This window comes from Giraffa tippelskirchi, chromosome 4 (assembly GCF_054371585.1).
Source record: "Giraffa tippelskirchi isolate mGirTip1 chromosome 4, T2T-mGirTip1v1.2.pri, whole genome shotgun sequence".
NCBI lineage: Eukaryota > Metazoa > Chordata > Mammalia > Artiodactyla > Giraffidae > Giraffa > Giraffa tippelskirchi.
The window spans coordinates 58429039-58444755 of NC_137278.1; the positions used below are offsets into that span (position 1 = coordinate 58429039).

General features: G+C 44.9%; 1 protein-coding gene across 15 annotated transcripts in view; it reads left to right on the plus strand.

Moving 5' to 3' along the window:
- The window catches only part of LIMS1 (LIM zinc finger domain containing 1), a 79610-nt gene extending 64617 nt beyond the window's left edge, over window positions 1-14993 (plus strand). For 5 of the 15 annotated variants that reach the window (XM_081593019.1, XM_081593016.1, XM_081593020.1 and 2 more), the window contains 10 exons: window positions 1526-1685; window positions 4083-4149; window positions 4788-4908; window positions 5269-5418; window positions 6876-7026; window positions 7438-7530; window positions 8725-8773; window positions 9922-9997; window positions 10183-10374; window positions 12369-14993. In XM_081593019.1, the coding sequence (XP_081449145.1) occupies window positions 1526-1685; window positions 4083-4149; window positions 4788-4908; window positions 5269-5418; window positions 6876-7026; window positions 7438-7530; window positions 8725-8773; window positions 9922-9997; window positions 10183-10330 (1015 nt within the window). In that variant the 3' untranslated portion in view covers window positions 10331-10374; window positions 12369-14993. Of the gene's footprint in view, window positions 1-1525; window positions 1686-4082; window positions 4150-4787; window positions 4909-5268; window positions 5423-6875; window positions 7027-7437; window positions 7531-8724; window positions 8774-9921; window positions 9998-10182; window positions 10375-12368 lie in introns of all 15 variants that reach the window. The other 10 variants (XM_081593013.1, XM_081593021.1, XM_081593022.1 and 7 more) reach the window with 4 other exon arrangements.
- Window positions 14994-15717: the final 724 nt, after the last annotated feature.

Genomic DNA, 15717 nt, shown 5'->3' on the forward strand with positions numbered 1-15717 from the left:
TTTATAGGCTTTTTCTTATATGACTCTCGGAGTAGTACTGTGCCTATGGGGGCGGCTGTGGGCCACCACACATTGTTGAGGGGCACCTGTGGATTTTGGTCCCTGTTGGGAAAAGGAGACCAGAACCAAACTGCCCTCGTTCATCTGGCTCGCAGCAGAGCCAGGTGACAATGGAGCTGACAGCTTCTCTCCCTGATCCACAGTACTTTTTCAACAAGAAATAGAAAGTTTGAGTCAGTAAGAGACTTAGGTCAAGTTTGCCAAGTGTCAAGGCCACATCCCTCCCTTCCTTTCCTGGCAATGCTTTAATCAAGTTTTTTTGGTGTGGGGTTGTGGACATGGACTTCTGCATGGGGTGTGAAGTCGACAAAGCAGGATATTGCTCTGTGAGACCATTGCCGGGAGAGGGTGGGGTCATCTTCCGTGGGAGTGGGGGTGAGGTGTGCTCTGTGCAGACTTGCTAAGGAAGCAGTGAGATGTGGGCTGTGATGGGGACAAGGCAGCGGTCCTCCAAGGGATGGGGGGACCTCTACCTCCCCCCTTGGGGCTGGGCAGGCTCCGGAGGTTGGCAGTGACTGCCCAAGGAGGGCTGAGTGGGTGTCTGGGGGCGCAGACGCTGCCCCTGGGATCCGACACACAGCGGAGCACATGCTCTGAGTGGGTGTCTGGGTATCTGAAAATAAACTTGCAAATCATGAAGCCGCTGGGCCAGCACCAGCTCTGCCAGGGCCTTCCCCCGGGGGCCGTCCAGAGACCCAGCAGTCCTTCACCGGAGCCCACAGTCTGGAGAGATCTGATTGGGGACTCGGCTGGGTGCTTTCCCTTTACTGAACACACCTGAGTGTTCGGGGTCCAGGGGAACCCTGACTGATGGCTCCTCAGCCGGGGTCTTGTCGTGGTTTCTCTTTCCTGACAGGTCTCTCAGGTCCTGTTGAGCATGATACCGTCATCCCGTTGTGGCTCCTGGGCGGGGGAACCTGGATTCTGGGCTTGTCAGTCTCTGGACCTGCACATCACTGGCTGTAAAATGTTCTCAGGATGGGAAATTCTGTGGCTTTCAGATCCATCTCCCAATGACCGTGTTCGGATCAGTCTCCCAGTATCCGTGTTCGGCATTTGTCCCCCCATCAGACTGTAGGACTGAAGCTGCTTTGGCAGGGCCTCACCAGCCGGGGCCTAGGTTGTGCCTTCAGCGTGTCCAGACCGTGTAGGGGGGAGTTTAGTGAAGCCGATGTCGGGCCCTCAGTTCAATCCTTTGAGGTGGCTCATGAGGCTCCCCTGCAGCCCTTGCTCCTCACAGGCAGGGCAGGGGGTAGGATGCCCTCTGGGCTGTTGGCAGGAGGATGCAGGATGTTACTGAACCGGAGGGTCTGCACCCAGATGCCACATGAGAAAGTGGGCTTGAGACCTTGGGTCACAGGCAGGAAGCTGGCTTTATGGACAAGACACGGTTGTTGTGACCCCAGACCGAGCACTTGGGAAGGGCAGCCATCTGTGACCCATGTCCCCTGTCTGTCTGTTGCAGCAACATGGCCAACGCCCTGGCCAACGCCAGCTGCGAGCGCTGCCGGGGAGGCTTTGCGCCTGCTGAGAAGATTGTCAACAGCAATGGCGAGCTCTACCATGAGCAGTGCTTCGTGTGCGCCCAGTGCTTCCAGCAGTTCCCAGAGGGCCTCTTCTATGAGGTGGGTGCGGGTGAGCTACGGGGGTGGGGCAGTGATGCTGGGTGGTGGGGGCTGGGCAGTGATGCTGGGTGGTAGTGGGGGCTGGGCAGTGATGGTGGCCGGTGGTCAGCCCTGTGGATGCCCCCCAGCACCTGTGTCCTAAAGGGGCTCTTCTTTGTGGGGTGGGGGCACCCCATCTTATCCTGTTCTTCTCAGTGTCTCCTCTTCTTTGCCAAACACCTATTCTTCTTAGTCCTATGGTTGTTACCATGGGCACTGGACACAAGTGTGTTCATGCTGACTGTCCTGAAATGCCCCCTCACGTCTGTTTTGGGGCTGGTCTAGGGACGGCCTCAACCTGGGAGTGAGGACAACAGGGTGTGTGTGTGTTCTGTGTGTGTCTGTATATCTGTGTCTATATATGTCTGTGTCTATCTGTGTGTGTGGTCTGTGCATGTGGCTGTGTATGTGTGTGGCTGTGCGTGTGTCTGTGTGTGAGTGCATGCCTGTGTGATCACCTCCTTGTGTGTCTGCAGTGATATGTGTACACAGTTATGTGACACCCCGAGGTGGCTGCTGTTTGGTTTCTCCTCCTGCAGATTTTAAACTTTTCCTGTTTTACAAGCCATTCCTGAGGAAGGAAAGGTGGCTTTTAAAGGTCATTAGTAAGTCAGTTGTTGGTCTGTCCAACAGTGTTTTCCCATAGGAATGGGGCCTGGGAGGGAGGCTTACGGCCAGCCTGCAGAAGTCATGGGGCCGCAGAGCAGAGCAGTATGTGTGTCGGGACAAATTCCAGAATACTGTGTTGCTCAGACACATCTTTTCAGCTCCTACCATGTTCCCAGAACACGTTTTCCCTACGACACAAACCCTTGCCATCAGAACAGGAATCTCTCTTTCTGTCAAGGGTGATGGCCTTCAGGCTGGTTCTGGGGACCAAGGGGGGCTCTCCAGTCCCTAAGCTGGTGCAGGGGAGGCTGTGGCCCCTGGCGCTCAGGCCCGCAGCACAGTCTCGGGGGTCCAGGGAGCCTGCCCCAAGGAGACGTTGGTCTCCACACTTGTAAAGCCCTTTACCTGCCTGATCCTTCTCGAGGCCCAGAGAGGCTGCATGCCCTTGACAAGAGCACACCAGTGACATAATAGGGTTAGAATTCAGTTTGGTCCTCTGATATCTGATATGGTTTTCTTTCCCTGACCTACTATTTTCAGAGCTAAGATTTTTACTGAAATGGGTAATTATGGCAATGGCCTTAGGAGAGATTCTGAGAAGGAAAAGAGAAGAGGCAGGCTCTTATCTCCATGGCTTGCTGTTGCCTCTCCATCACTTTCTTTTTCCCATACTGTAAGAAGGGTACAAGCTGTCCCCCAAATAGAAAACATTAATAAATTAGATAATGTTGAACTCCGAGTCTTCCAGGTGTCAGGCCTCCTTATCGGTGAAGGACTGAAATCACTGTGAGGGAAAGAGGGGTCCTCCTTACCTCGGTAGGATATGCTGCTCATGCGAATAATCAAACAGTAAATGCAATTTAACACTTGTAACATTTTTTCCTAAAAACTACTGATCAATTGATAGATTGATTTGGCTGCATCAGAATCTTCACTGCGTCACGTGGGATCTTTGATTCTGGTGCAAAGGCTCTCTAGTTGAGGCACACAGGCTTCGTAGTTGAGGCACACAGGCTTGGTAATTGAGGCACACGGGCTTGGTAGTTTTGGCACGTGGTCTTAACTGCTCCTCCACTTGTGGAATCTTCTGGGACCAGGGATCGAACCCATGTCCCCTGCATTGCAAGGTGGACTCTTAACCACTGGATGACCAGGGAAGTCCCCATACTTACATTTTGATCATTTGTATAGTAATAATCTTTGTAATGGGCTTCCCTGGTGGCTCAGATGGTAAAGAATCCACCTGCAATGCAGGAGACCTGGGTTCGATCTCTGGGTCGGGAAGATACCCTGGAGGACGGCATGGCAACCCACTCCAGTATTCTTGCTTGGAGAATTCCATGGACAGAGGAGCCTGGAGGGCTACAGTCCATGGGGTCGCAAAGAGTCGGACATGACTGAGTGACTAAGCACAAGACATCACACAAAATTGTTTACAGTTAAAATATGCTAGAATATTTACTGTCCGTAAGTTTGTTTTTTCAACATGGGGAGAGGGGTCTGTGGTTCTCCTTCACCCTGCAGGTGAGCTTTGAGCCAAGACCTGGTGAAGCCTGGTGAGCAGGGGGCTCATTGCTCTCTGGAGGTGGAGGGTCACTTCTGGTCTCAGCTGGTCGGGGAGCCTGTCTTGTATCCACACGCAGGCGTGTGGAAGATGCCAGAGGGTGCCCCTCTGCTTCACAGGCCTCAGGAGGATGATGGATCCTGGGGCTGTCTCCTACTCACGAGGGGCGGTACTTTCTGTTTCAGTTTGAAGGAAGGAAGTACTGTGAACATGACTTTCAGATGCTCTTTGCTCCTTGCTGTCATCAGTGTGGTAAGTGTTAGTGCTCAACCTGCCGTGAAAAGTAAGTTTCCTTCTGCAGGACTTCCTCCCACTAGCTGCGTAGGAGGGAGAGTCGTCAGGAGCTTGTCAGCTGCACTCCCCGTCATCGAGGTTAACCACCTGGGAGAGTCGCAACCCGAGGGCACCACTTTTCATGGCCCGGGGGGTGACTGACCCCAGAACCTGCTGGGCTTCCATGCAATTCCCTTTTGTCAATGTAGTCGGTGGGGAGCAGCAGGGACCTCGAGAGGCACAGGGGTGGCCTGCCGGTCACACAGCCGGAGAACCTGGAATTAGCAAGTAGATGCTGAGAAGGCTGGATGCAGAAAGAAGTTAAGTCTGCATCACAAGAAAGCGGGCTGTGTATTTCTGTTTTCTGTACCCATGACCTGATATAACCACAGGCCTTGGAGAGGGAGAGCCCGCACCTTGTCTAGAAAAGGAGAGCAGACCCAGAGACGAGACAAGATGGCCCGAGAATGTGGCTGCAGAGCCAAACACAAGGGTTCAGGGGACATGGAGGCATTTTTCTAGTGCAGTGCCTCCTGTAGGGTCCTAGCACAGGGAGAATGCTTTCCTGGGGCCGTGGGCAGGGAGGCCGAGCTGCGGCCTGAGTGTCCCTCCTGCAGGTGAATTTATCATCGGCCGGGTGATCAAAGCCATGAACAACAGCTGGCACCCCGAGTGCTTCCGCTGCGACCTGTGCCAGGAGGTCCTGGCTGACATCGGTTTCGTCAAGAACGCTGGGAGGTACGAGCAGGGCACCGGTCTCTGCAAGGCAGACGAGTGGGTGGGCAGGGTGGCACCGCAGGGTCACCTGTGCTCCCAAGTCATGTACGTGCAGTGTTGCATGGCCGGGCCTGTGGGGGACACCCTGGCATTGTCCTGCATCTGGCATGGCTGCCAGGGGGGTCTTTTAAGCACTACCTGATCATCTGGGTGGGAATAAGTAGCTTCCTGTGGAAAGTGGGGCTTTGTTCTGCTCTTGAAACACAGCAGTGATTTTTAAGAAACAGTCTCTTAAATTTCTTTGCATAGATATGGGAAACTTTTTTTTTTTTATTAGAAGAACGTTGGATTTTAATTGTCAGCTTCTGTGGCTCTGTTTAGGCACCTGTGTCGCCCCTGTCATAACCGGGAGAAAGCCCGGGGCCTCGGCAAGTACATCTGCCAGAAGTGCCACGCCATCATCGACGAGCAGCCCCTGATATTCAAGAACGACCCCTACCATCCAGACCACTTCAACTGCGCCAACTGTGGGTAGGCCCGCTTTCTCTTGCTTACTGTACAGACAGTGGAAATAAGTGAACACACTGACCTGGGTATTACTGTTACTCCGGCACCCAAATTGGTTTTCTTCAGCTTTTAATCAGGAAAATGTTAAATCTATAGGAGATCAAGAGACTCATACATAGTGAACCCCAGACCCTCCATGAAGTCTTACTGGGTAACATGTTGCCGTGTGTGTGTGTACACGAATGTGCATAAACATGTACCTTTAAATGTGTGTGCTCAGTCAGACTCAGTTGTGTCTGACTCTTGGGACACCACAGACTGTAGCCCACCAGGCTCCTCTGTCCATGGGATTTCCCAGGCAAGAATACTGGAGTGGGTCACCATGCCCTCCTCCAGGGGATCTTCCCAACCCAGGGATCAAACCTGTGTCTCCTGCATTGGCAGGTGGATTCTTTACCACTGGAAAGCCCTAATACCTTTAAATAATCAGCTCATATTAAAATATCTCCAGTGATCCCCACAGCTGTTTTTTATCACATTGTTTTTAATACAGGATCCCCTCTCCCATGCAAAGAAAAAAACTTTCAATGGTCTTATCTTTGTATCAAAATGGATATAACTTTCACGGTTGTAACCATTAGCGTTTAAACTACATGTGTTTACTTTCGCTCTCTATTTACATCTAAAGGCAATTTTGTTTTTTCTTCAGAAGCTCAGGATAAGTTGTTAGGCTACGCATTTCGCAATCTGCTTAGTATAAGAACTTAATGGAAAAGGTTCTTGACTGTAGTCGGCGTGACTGTCCTGGCTGTTACCACAGGGAGTAGAGAGCTGCAGTGAAAGCTGACAGACAGCTTGTTTGGGGGATTCAGGTCCTGCTTGGTCTGGTTTTCTTGCCTGTCCTCCCTCTGTTCATTCTCCATGAGCACTTCTCCTAAACAACCTTTTAAAACAGATGAAATTCATCTTGTTTGGGGGCCACCTCTGTTTATTAACTCAGGAGACTGAAGATAGTAGTGAACTCAAGCATTTGTCAGGGGAGCAGTCTGGGTGTTTGGTCTGTATGTTTCCTATGAACCTACAGCTGTTCTTAGCAGCTTGTTAGTGAGTGTCAGGAAGTGGAACTGGTCTCCACACTCTTGTTATTTTAGGAAGGTAGCATCGGCAGGTCTGTCCCTGGGCCTGCATCCCTCTCCCCCAGCTTCTTAAGGAAAACAAGGAGGGACTCTATAATAAAGTGACAGCAGAGACAAGGGCCTGCGTGGGGGTACATCTAACTGGCCATCGCCGGGTGATGTTTATGTTGACACGAATATGAAGCCTGCTGAAGCTGGTCGATCACTGTGACCACCTCTTGGGGGAGCAAGCAGTTATGGGGTTGTTGAGGTGATCTGTTCAGATGCCTTCTCTCGGGGCATCAGCCGCACCAGCCACCGGCTCTCCCCTCGCTGGTGATGCCCAGTGGTTCCTCTCTTGGGCAGGAAGGAGCTGACCGCCGACGCCCGGGAGCTCAAGGGGGAGCTGTACTGCCTGCCATGCCACGACAAGATGGGGGTGCCCATCTGCGGTGCCTGCCGCCGGCCCATCGAGGGGCGTGTGGTAAACGCCATGGGCAAGCAGTGGCACGTGGAGGTGAGTGCCCATGACAGGGTGACCGGGCCCTCGCACACCCAAGGCTCACGGGTGCCAGCAAGGCTGGGGGATGCTGAGGGGCAAGTGGGGGCACTTGGTGACAGTCAACTTTGTGGAAAACTAAGAATGTAGATGGCACGGTGCTGTGATCAGCCTGTGACGTTGCGAGGCGACCTCTTGGTTCCTGGTCCAACCCAGAGAGGCGTCCACATGTCCTCTCTGTTCTCATTCTGCTGTTGAGTCAGGGCCTCCGGATGCTGGATGAAGGCTGGGAGCACTGCAGGGTCACTCGTGACCCAGATGACACCAGCACCTAGGCTTTCATGGATCTTCTCTTTAGCTCTGGGGCTTTGCTTCACTACATAAATAAAACATGGTGATGCAAATATGACCTAGTGCCATTTCTTTCAGCATTTTGTTTGTGCTAAGTGTGAGAAGCCATTCCTTGGACATCGCCATTACGAGAGGAAGGGCCTGGCGTACTGTGAAACCCACTACAACCAGGTAGAGATGGGCTCTTTGGATGTGACACACACTTATGTGAACTTGAGCTTCTCCACACTTACATGCAAGGAGAACTCTGGGGAAATGTACACTGGGCTATACACATGGCTTTTTAAGTTTTTATTTGGAAAATCACTTCATACTCAGAGAAAAGTGGTAAAATAATAAATACAAAGAAATACCTACATGTTGTACTCAGCTTCAGTACCTGCTTCATCATGTGTGTGTCCTTCTTGCCTTCTCTGATACACACATAAATGCTTGTCTCATTATATGCGAGTCAGTGTATACGTACAAAAGCGTGCCGATTCTTTCCTAAAGCATTTGATGATAAATTCCCTGTGGTCCTTTACCCCTAATGCTTCAGTGTGTACTTCCCAAGAATATGGGACTCACCTGTATAACCACTGTTATCAGTATTGATTACTCTGTCCATTCCAGTTTTGTCACTTTACCAAGTAATGTCCACCTGGCCTTTTTTCCACTCCAGTGCTGGGCCCAGTCTGGGGTTCTCATGCTCCTTTACCATCCTGAAATCTGGAACATCTCCAGAGCCTTGTTTTGTTTTTCATCAAGATGAATAGTAAATTGTTTTCATTTTAGGAGGTAAACACTAGTCAGTGAGCATTTACTGATCATCTCTAGTAACAGCAAATTCTGAGTTTAGGTAGCCAGGCTTATTTTTTTTTTAATTGAAGGATAATTGTTTTACAATATTGTGTTGGCATCTGCCACACATCAGTGTAAATCAGCCACAGGTATACATATATCCCTTCCTTCCTGAAATCCCCTCCCATCTCCCATGCTTCCCACTCCTCTAGGTAGTCACAGAGCACTTGGTTGAGCTCCCTGTGTCACACAGAAAATTCTCTCTTGCTATCTTTTTTACATATGGTAATGTATGTGTTTCCACACTGTTCTCAATTCAATGGAATATTACTCAGCTATAAAAAAAGAACTCATTTGCGTCAGTCCTACTGAGGCAGATAAAGCTACAGCCTGTTATACAGAGTGAAGTAAGTCAGAAAGAAAAATATTGTATGTTCATGCATGTATATGGAAGCTAGAAACATGCTATAGGGTATTTGTTTTTAAGTTGTATGAAGAACTGAAATTATATTCAACGTTTGGTGTTCTGATGCTTAGTTGTAACATATCTTTAATTTTACCACTTTTGTCTTTTCTCATTTCCAGCTATTTGGTGATGTTTGTTTCCACTGCAACCGTGTTATAGAAGGCGATGGTAAGCACCTGTACGGCGCCTTTGGACACAAAACCCCTGGGTCATGTGAAAATTGGAAAATGTTGTGATGGTCATCAGTTACTTTTCCTCTATCTTTGGCATATTTCCCAAGTGATCTCTAGCCGTGAAATGCTAACTCCTAAGAATTGAACTTATTGCTCATTTGTGATGACACTTTAGGCCAGTGCGGCAAGGCCGTTACCATAGAAATGACTGACCCCAAGTCTTGCTTCTCCCTCCCATCCCTAGAATTACTTTCCGTGGAAGCTGCAGGGTGTGTTCATTAGGAGCACTTGGGGAGGGTCCCCTGAACCCTGCAGACGTGAACACCTGATGGTTGTCTCTAGACCTTTCCAGAACCTGCTCCATGGTCCCGTGTGAGGAGGCCTGATTGACTAGCATGGAAAGGAAGCAGCTGTTTGCCAGCAGTCATTAGCAGATTCTGCCAGAAGCTTCCTAGTGAAGTTGTAAACACTGCTGTTTCCAGCCCGCTTCATGCCTCTAGGCAGAGAGCCAAATTCGGGAAATACTTTGTGAAACACTGCCCAAGTGCCCTTTGTGAAGGGGTGGCTTCAGGAAAGTGATCTTTAGTGCCGGTGGAAATAAATCTCACCTCCGTCTGCAGGAGGCAGTTGCCAGGAGAGAGAAGCGGGCAGAGGAGCTTAGTGTCAGCTTGGAAGGCAGACTCACCCCAGCTAGTGGGTTAGCACCTGGCTCCTGTTTCAACTACTTACGTAGTTCAGACTTCCTTGCTGGGCTGGTGGCAGGAGGCAGGCAGCGGTGCCGGGAGAGTTGGGCCGCACCTTCACGGCTAGGGGGTGGGGGCTCTGATGGGGAGACTTGGTATCTGCTGTTCGGATTCCTCGAAACATTAACCATCAATACAGGTTGAAAGGCAGTGATGGCCTTCCCTGAGGCGAGGCCTGCAGTTGTGGGAGACATGTGCAGAGCTGGGACTGTGTATTCTAACAGTGTGATAGATAAATTAGTGAGTAACTTCAACTAATTGCGTGAGCATCAGTTAACGGCACTGAGATACTTAGTGCCGTGTGTGGTTCTTTTGTGAGGAAAGCCCTAGAGAAGCAGCCTGGGGAAAGGGTTGGCGGTGAGCCGAGCTGCGGGTGAGTGACCATCCCCTCTCTCCCCAGTGGTCTCCGCCCTCAACAAGGCCTGGTGCGTGCACTGCTTTGCCTGCTCCACCTGCAGCGCCAAGCTGACACTCAAGTAAGTGTGCCCTGGGCCTGTGAGCCCTCGGGTGGGACCCGCAGGGGACATTGTGGAGAGCATTCAGTGTTGGAAAAGAAAGACCTGATGCTTCTTTCTTCTTTCTATCCAGGCCTTCTCAAAGCAAAGGTTCCTCCTTTAATCGTTCCCTGTTTTCTTCTGTTCCTTCTCTGTCCTACACAAAGGGATAAGTTTGTTGAGATTGATCTAAAGCCAGTCTGCAAACATTGTTATGAGAAAATGCCAGAAGAATTTAAGAGGAGACTTGCCAAGCGGGAGAGAGAAGCCAAGGATAAGGACAAGCAGAAAAAGAAAAAGCCAGTCTGTCTGTGAGCTTTTCTGTCCCTCTGCCACCATTTCTACTGCTTTCTCCTGTGGTTAGTCCTCTAGAATACATGTTCATCCTGGTTTTGTCTCTTGCTTTTCTCGTTTCTTTTTGGCATTATTTGTAGCTGCCAGAGGCTGACATAGATGGGCTTGTCCTGTGTAGAGCTGGTCTTTTTGCCTAATTATTAAAATTACTTTAATAGAGTCCACCCTTCACATAACCTGTACTGCACTTGCTTCCTTGAATCTGTAGACTCTCTCAGCTCGTTTTTTAATCACAATATGGTAGATTTCTTTTTTTTCCAGTGGATTCAAAGGGAAGAATTCTAATCTCTTAATAGATATTGTAAGTTTCAAAGTATTTGTCTGATCATCACAGCTTTTAAAATCCTAGTTTTTGGCTTCTTTGCCTAAAATAATATAATTGGTCAGTTCCAGTGCTGCATGTTCTAAGTTCTAGTTAGTTTAATAAACTAAACCCTCTCAGCATGTTTCCTGTCTAAGCAGAGACCATCTAAGGTAGAGAATAAGATATGGCATCTCTGGATGTGTGTATGTGTTTTCATACAATTCCTGGTTTTCACAGGACATATTTCAGTCTTTGAAATTCTCTTGCATTGTTAGAAAGACTGTCTCAGTTCTTCATAGGGACCATTGTGTTCTGAGTTCTAAAAGTTTTTTATTGTTTCAGTTTTCAAGTTTCCTTCTACAAAGAAAAATTAAAATTCATATATAAAATTAAAACAATGTAAAGTTTGTTTAGCAGGCTTCCCTGGTGGCTCAGTGGTAAAGAATCCACCTGCCAAAGCAGGAGACAGGGGTTCAACTCCTGAGTTGGGAGGATCCCCTAGAGAAGGATATGGTAACCCACTCCAGTATTCTTGCCTGGAAAATACCATGAACAGAGGAGCCTAGCAAACCACAGTTCATGGGGTCTATAGAACACTTTGGGAGAAATTTTTAACTCAATAGCACTATTTAAATCAAATTGCCAATTGAAACATAACATCATTTGAATTACTGTCATCATTAGGATCTCTCGAAAAAAATCAGAAAATAATTCTCACGTGGCGTTTTAAAAAACAGGTTTTTCATTTTAAATATGTGGTCAGGATTTAACTTTGTTATTTTTGTTGTTCTTTAAAATTGTATCAACAGATGTAATAATTTGTAACAGATAACTGTGTCACTGAACTTGTCCCACACATTTCCTAGATGTAATTTCACAGAAATTGAACTAGTTAGAAAGTTTTGCATTTGTTCCATTCACAATTAGGGACCCATGATCTCAATGGCTATGAGCCCTGAGAGCTGTCAACTGGAAGTGCATCACACATAGCTAGGAGGCCTTCTCAACACCTGTCCGGAATTGTACAAGTGAACTGAGGGTGTGTGCTGTCCTGGCTTTAAAGAATTGAGTTCTCCATATACACACCGATCACAGATGTGACCACAGGCCACATGGTCCACTGGTGCTCTTGAATTTTCTGTGAGACAGCCAACCAAAGTACCCTAGATGTTAGTTTAGGTTTTTCTTTTTGAAGATGATCATTGTTGTTGGGATGGGAGGCCAGGCAAGATGAAGCCTCACAGTTCCACCATGTAAAATACTATGTGAGATACTTACACCTTCAATAGAGAGGATCAGTCTTATCAGAGAGATACAGTTCTTTGCTCTGAATAACTATTTTTTAAAAGTGTTCTCACAGTATTTTAAAACATGATTGACTTTATCTGAGTTTTATTCACATTAGATTCGCTGCATACTTAGCACAGACTAAAATGTAATCAGCATTCGGTATCATATAGATCATTGTACAAGGTCAGTTTATAAGGGCAACTTTCTTCAAATGGTATTGTAGTTTATGTTTACCATAATGATTAGAATTGAGATTACAATTACAGTTTTTTGCTAATATGAATATAGTTGTAATATGCATAGTGTCTTCATTTACTTCAATAAAATTACTGCACATTATCTGTATGTCTGTATACAAATGTGAATACATTTCCACTAATTTTTTTTTATTATTATTAACTTTAGGAATAAATTTGTGGAGTTTGACATGAAGCCAGTCTGTAAGAAGTGCTATGAGAAATTTCCATTGGAGCTGAAGAAAAGACTTAAGAAACTAGCTGAGACCTTAGGAAGGAAATAACTTCCTTTATTTTTTCTCTTCTATGCAAAGATAAGAGCTCACAACATTGCCTGACATGATACACCCTATCTTAAAGCTGTGTCTCAAAATAGTTGAGAGCAAAGAGGACCTATTGAATGGTGTTCATCTCCTTTTTCTCATTAAAGAGAAAAAAAGTTTCTGTCATATTTAAAACGTGGATGAGATCAAGATTTGCCTTTGTTAATAACCCTTATCAGTTTGTTGAAATGTAGATGATACATAATAGAAAAAGAAACATGGTTAAATGTTAAATTTTAATTAAGGTCCAAAATATTAAATATAACTTTTAAAAATGAAAGGAGTGTTTTTACATGGCTGGGATAAAAAATATAAACATTATTTACTTTGTATTCAAAAGAAAATTAATTACAACTGCAGTTGGAGAGGATATAAAAAAGAAAACTGTATCTCACAGAATCTTAGTGTGTTTATCAAGCTAGTGACTGTAAAATGAATATACATATTACTCAGATAAGAAACAAATGTATTCAGAACTACTTGATCTGGGGACTTTTATTGTTATGGTTAAATGCAATAATTATTAAGCTTAGTTTTAATTTTTGTTCTCCTTTGTGAACTTCTTTATACAGTTACTTAACATAGTAGTTATAGCTACCTAATAGTATTCTTTTTAAAATTTTGTGCAAAAAAAATTTATACTAGATATTTGAAAATACAGTATAGTTTACAATAGTAGACAAATGAAGTATTTTTTCATGTATTACAGCAATTATACTTTGAAGCTTAAGGTCACAGATGCAGTCTTAGAATAGGACATGAAATTAAATGTTAAGTAGTTTGGAATGTATCACTTAAAAAACGTGAATGTTTATGTATTGATCATATTGCCTTTATAACCATGCTAATATCTATGCTTTAAATATAAATAAACTTGCTTTGCCTTAGAAAAATACATACATTAATCAGGAATTCTAGCTGTTTCATACCTTACAAACTAAAAACAAGTGCATTGAATGACATTTGTATACTCAAATTCATTTACCACAGCTATGATTAACATTTTTTTCTTCTTTTTGGGGAAACACATTGAAATTAATTTGTGATCTTAATTAGAAGAGAATGATGTTGATATGTGTTTCAAGTTTTTCATTACAAATCTTATTAGATTTTATTTACTATATGTAGGAGGTATAAGTAACACTTAAATTGGAAGAGTGGTGTTTAAGTGTCAACTTTAGGCCAAAAGTAGTGAATTATTTTATTTTGCAAAGTTTTATCTTAACGTTTCTGGATGTCTTTCTCCATAAACCTATATGCAAAGTGAATTTTGTGAACATTTTTTAAATATTGCTGCTACTATGTAATCATGTAAAAGAAAGTTGCAAAGATGGGCTTCTAAGGGGAAAATTACTGGTTTTTCAAAAAATTGCTGAAATGTTATTTTGCCATAAAAAAAAAAAAAATCTCAGGATGCTACCAGTCTGCCATTAAGATATTTGTATGCATGTATTTTTAAATACTTGTGCATGCACTTTAAATTGTATTTCAGTTTTTAGTTAATTTATAACCAATTACTTAATTTTTTTTAGTGCTCTTTTAGAGTTCAAAGAATGACCAGTGATAAAAAATAATATATAGTTTAAGACTGTGCTCAGAAGTCTGAACAGTCTTTGCCTTTGACAGCAAGAATCAAATTCCCTTCAGCGTGCCTTTGTCAGCTAATACATGACCAGCAACTAAAATCTTTAAAGTATTTATTAAATACTCTACCGTGGATACAGTGCAGGATCTGCAGTCTGGGGCCTTGATACTAAATTCCTAAATGCTCCCACACAGGAAATCCGGAGCAGAAAGCACCCACTTACCTGTGTTTCTGATCACTGGGAAGAGGCGTGGGCTGAATCACTACAGGGTTCGTGTCTCTCCTGTGCCTAGAGGTCCTGCTGCTCATCCCTCTCGTAAAATATGAGTTTGTAATTCCTGCAAGTTTGCCCCTTGAAGCCTCCAAGGCCATGGGGTGTTTTATACAGACACACACTCCCTGCCCCCTGCAGGGGATCAATGAGCCCTCACTCTTGCCAGAAGGAAGGAGTAAACGGTTGTCAGTGGCTGAGAGGATGGACTTGCTTAGTTTCACATGGCTTCCTCCCAGAAGGGAGCAGCTCAGGCTAGTGAACAAATCTTTGCTTAAAATCCTACAAAGCATTTGAAATAATTCTTTGTTTACCACATTTCTAAGTGCTCTTTTCCTTATCAAGCCTGTAATTGGGAAAAATGTCTGGGTACGAGACAAACATTCTTTACATCTTATTAACATTGTAACTGATGGTAGGTCATTTTGCCTTATTTGTTTGCCAAAATAGCAATTTCTAAATTAAGGAAATTTTGAAGTTGGCTTACAGCATTGTTGTATTTCATTTTCGATTGTAAGCTCAGTGGCAGGGACGCTATGTCAATAATTGTGTTTTTACATAGCAACCAGTGCAGTATACTCTTGGTGCTTAATAAATGTTCATAATTGTTAAGAATAACTGTTGTGTTTTGCTTAACTTGAACGGCTTTGAGACATGGCATGAGGATATAGGACTAGTGCTTAAGAAAGACATTTTGGAAACAACCTAAGTGTTTACTAATGGAAGAATGAATGAGAAAATGTGGTCTGTGTAATGATGGAATATTATTCAGCCACAGATAAGTAAATCTTGCTGTTTACAACAGCATGGATAGGACACTGCTAAAAAGTCAGAGAAAGACAAATATTGTATGATCTCACTTATATGTGGAATGATTAATAAAACCAAGCTCATTGATACAGAGAACAGATTGGTGGCTGTCAGCGGCGGGGGGTGGGGGGTGAGAGATGAGAGTGGACAAAATGGGTGAAGAGGGTCAAGAGACACAAACTTCCAGTTATAAAATAAATAATTCATAGAGACGTCATGTTCAGCATGGTGACTATAGTTATTAATATGTATTACATATTTGAAAGTTGCTAAGAGAATAGATCTTAAAAGTTCTGATTACAAGAAAAAATGTTGTAACTCCATGTTGACCAGTGTTAACTAGACATTGTGATCATTTTGCAATGTGTACAAACATGGAATCATGTTGTACACCTGAGACATATTACATGTCAGTTATGCCTCAATTTAAAAAAGAGTGCCACATTTCTTTTTTTTTTTTTTTTACTATTAACATATGTAGTTTTTTCTGTAACAAAGTTTAAGTAGTGCTGTATCTAAATCCATGTAA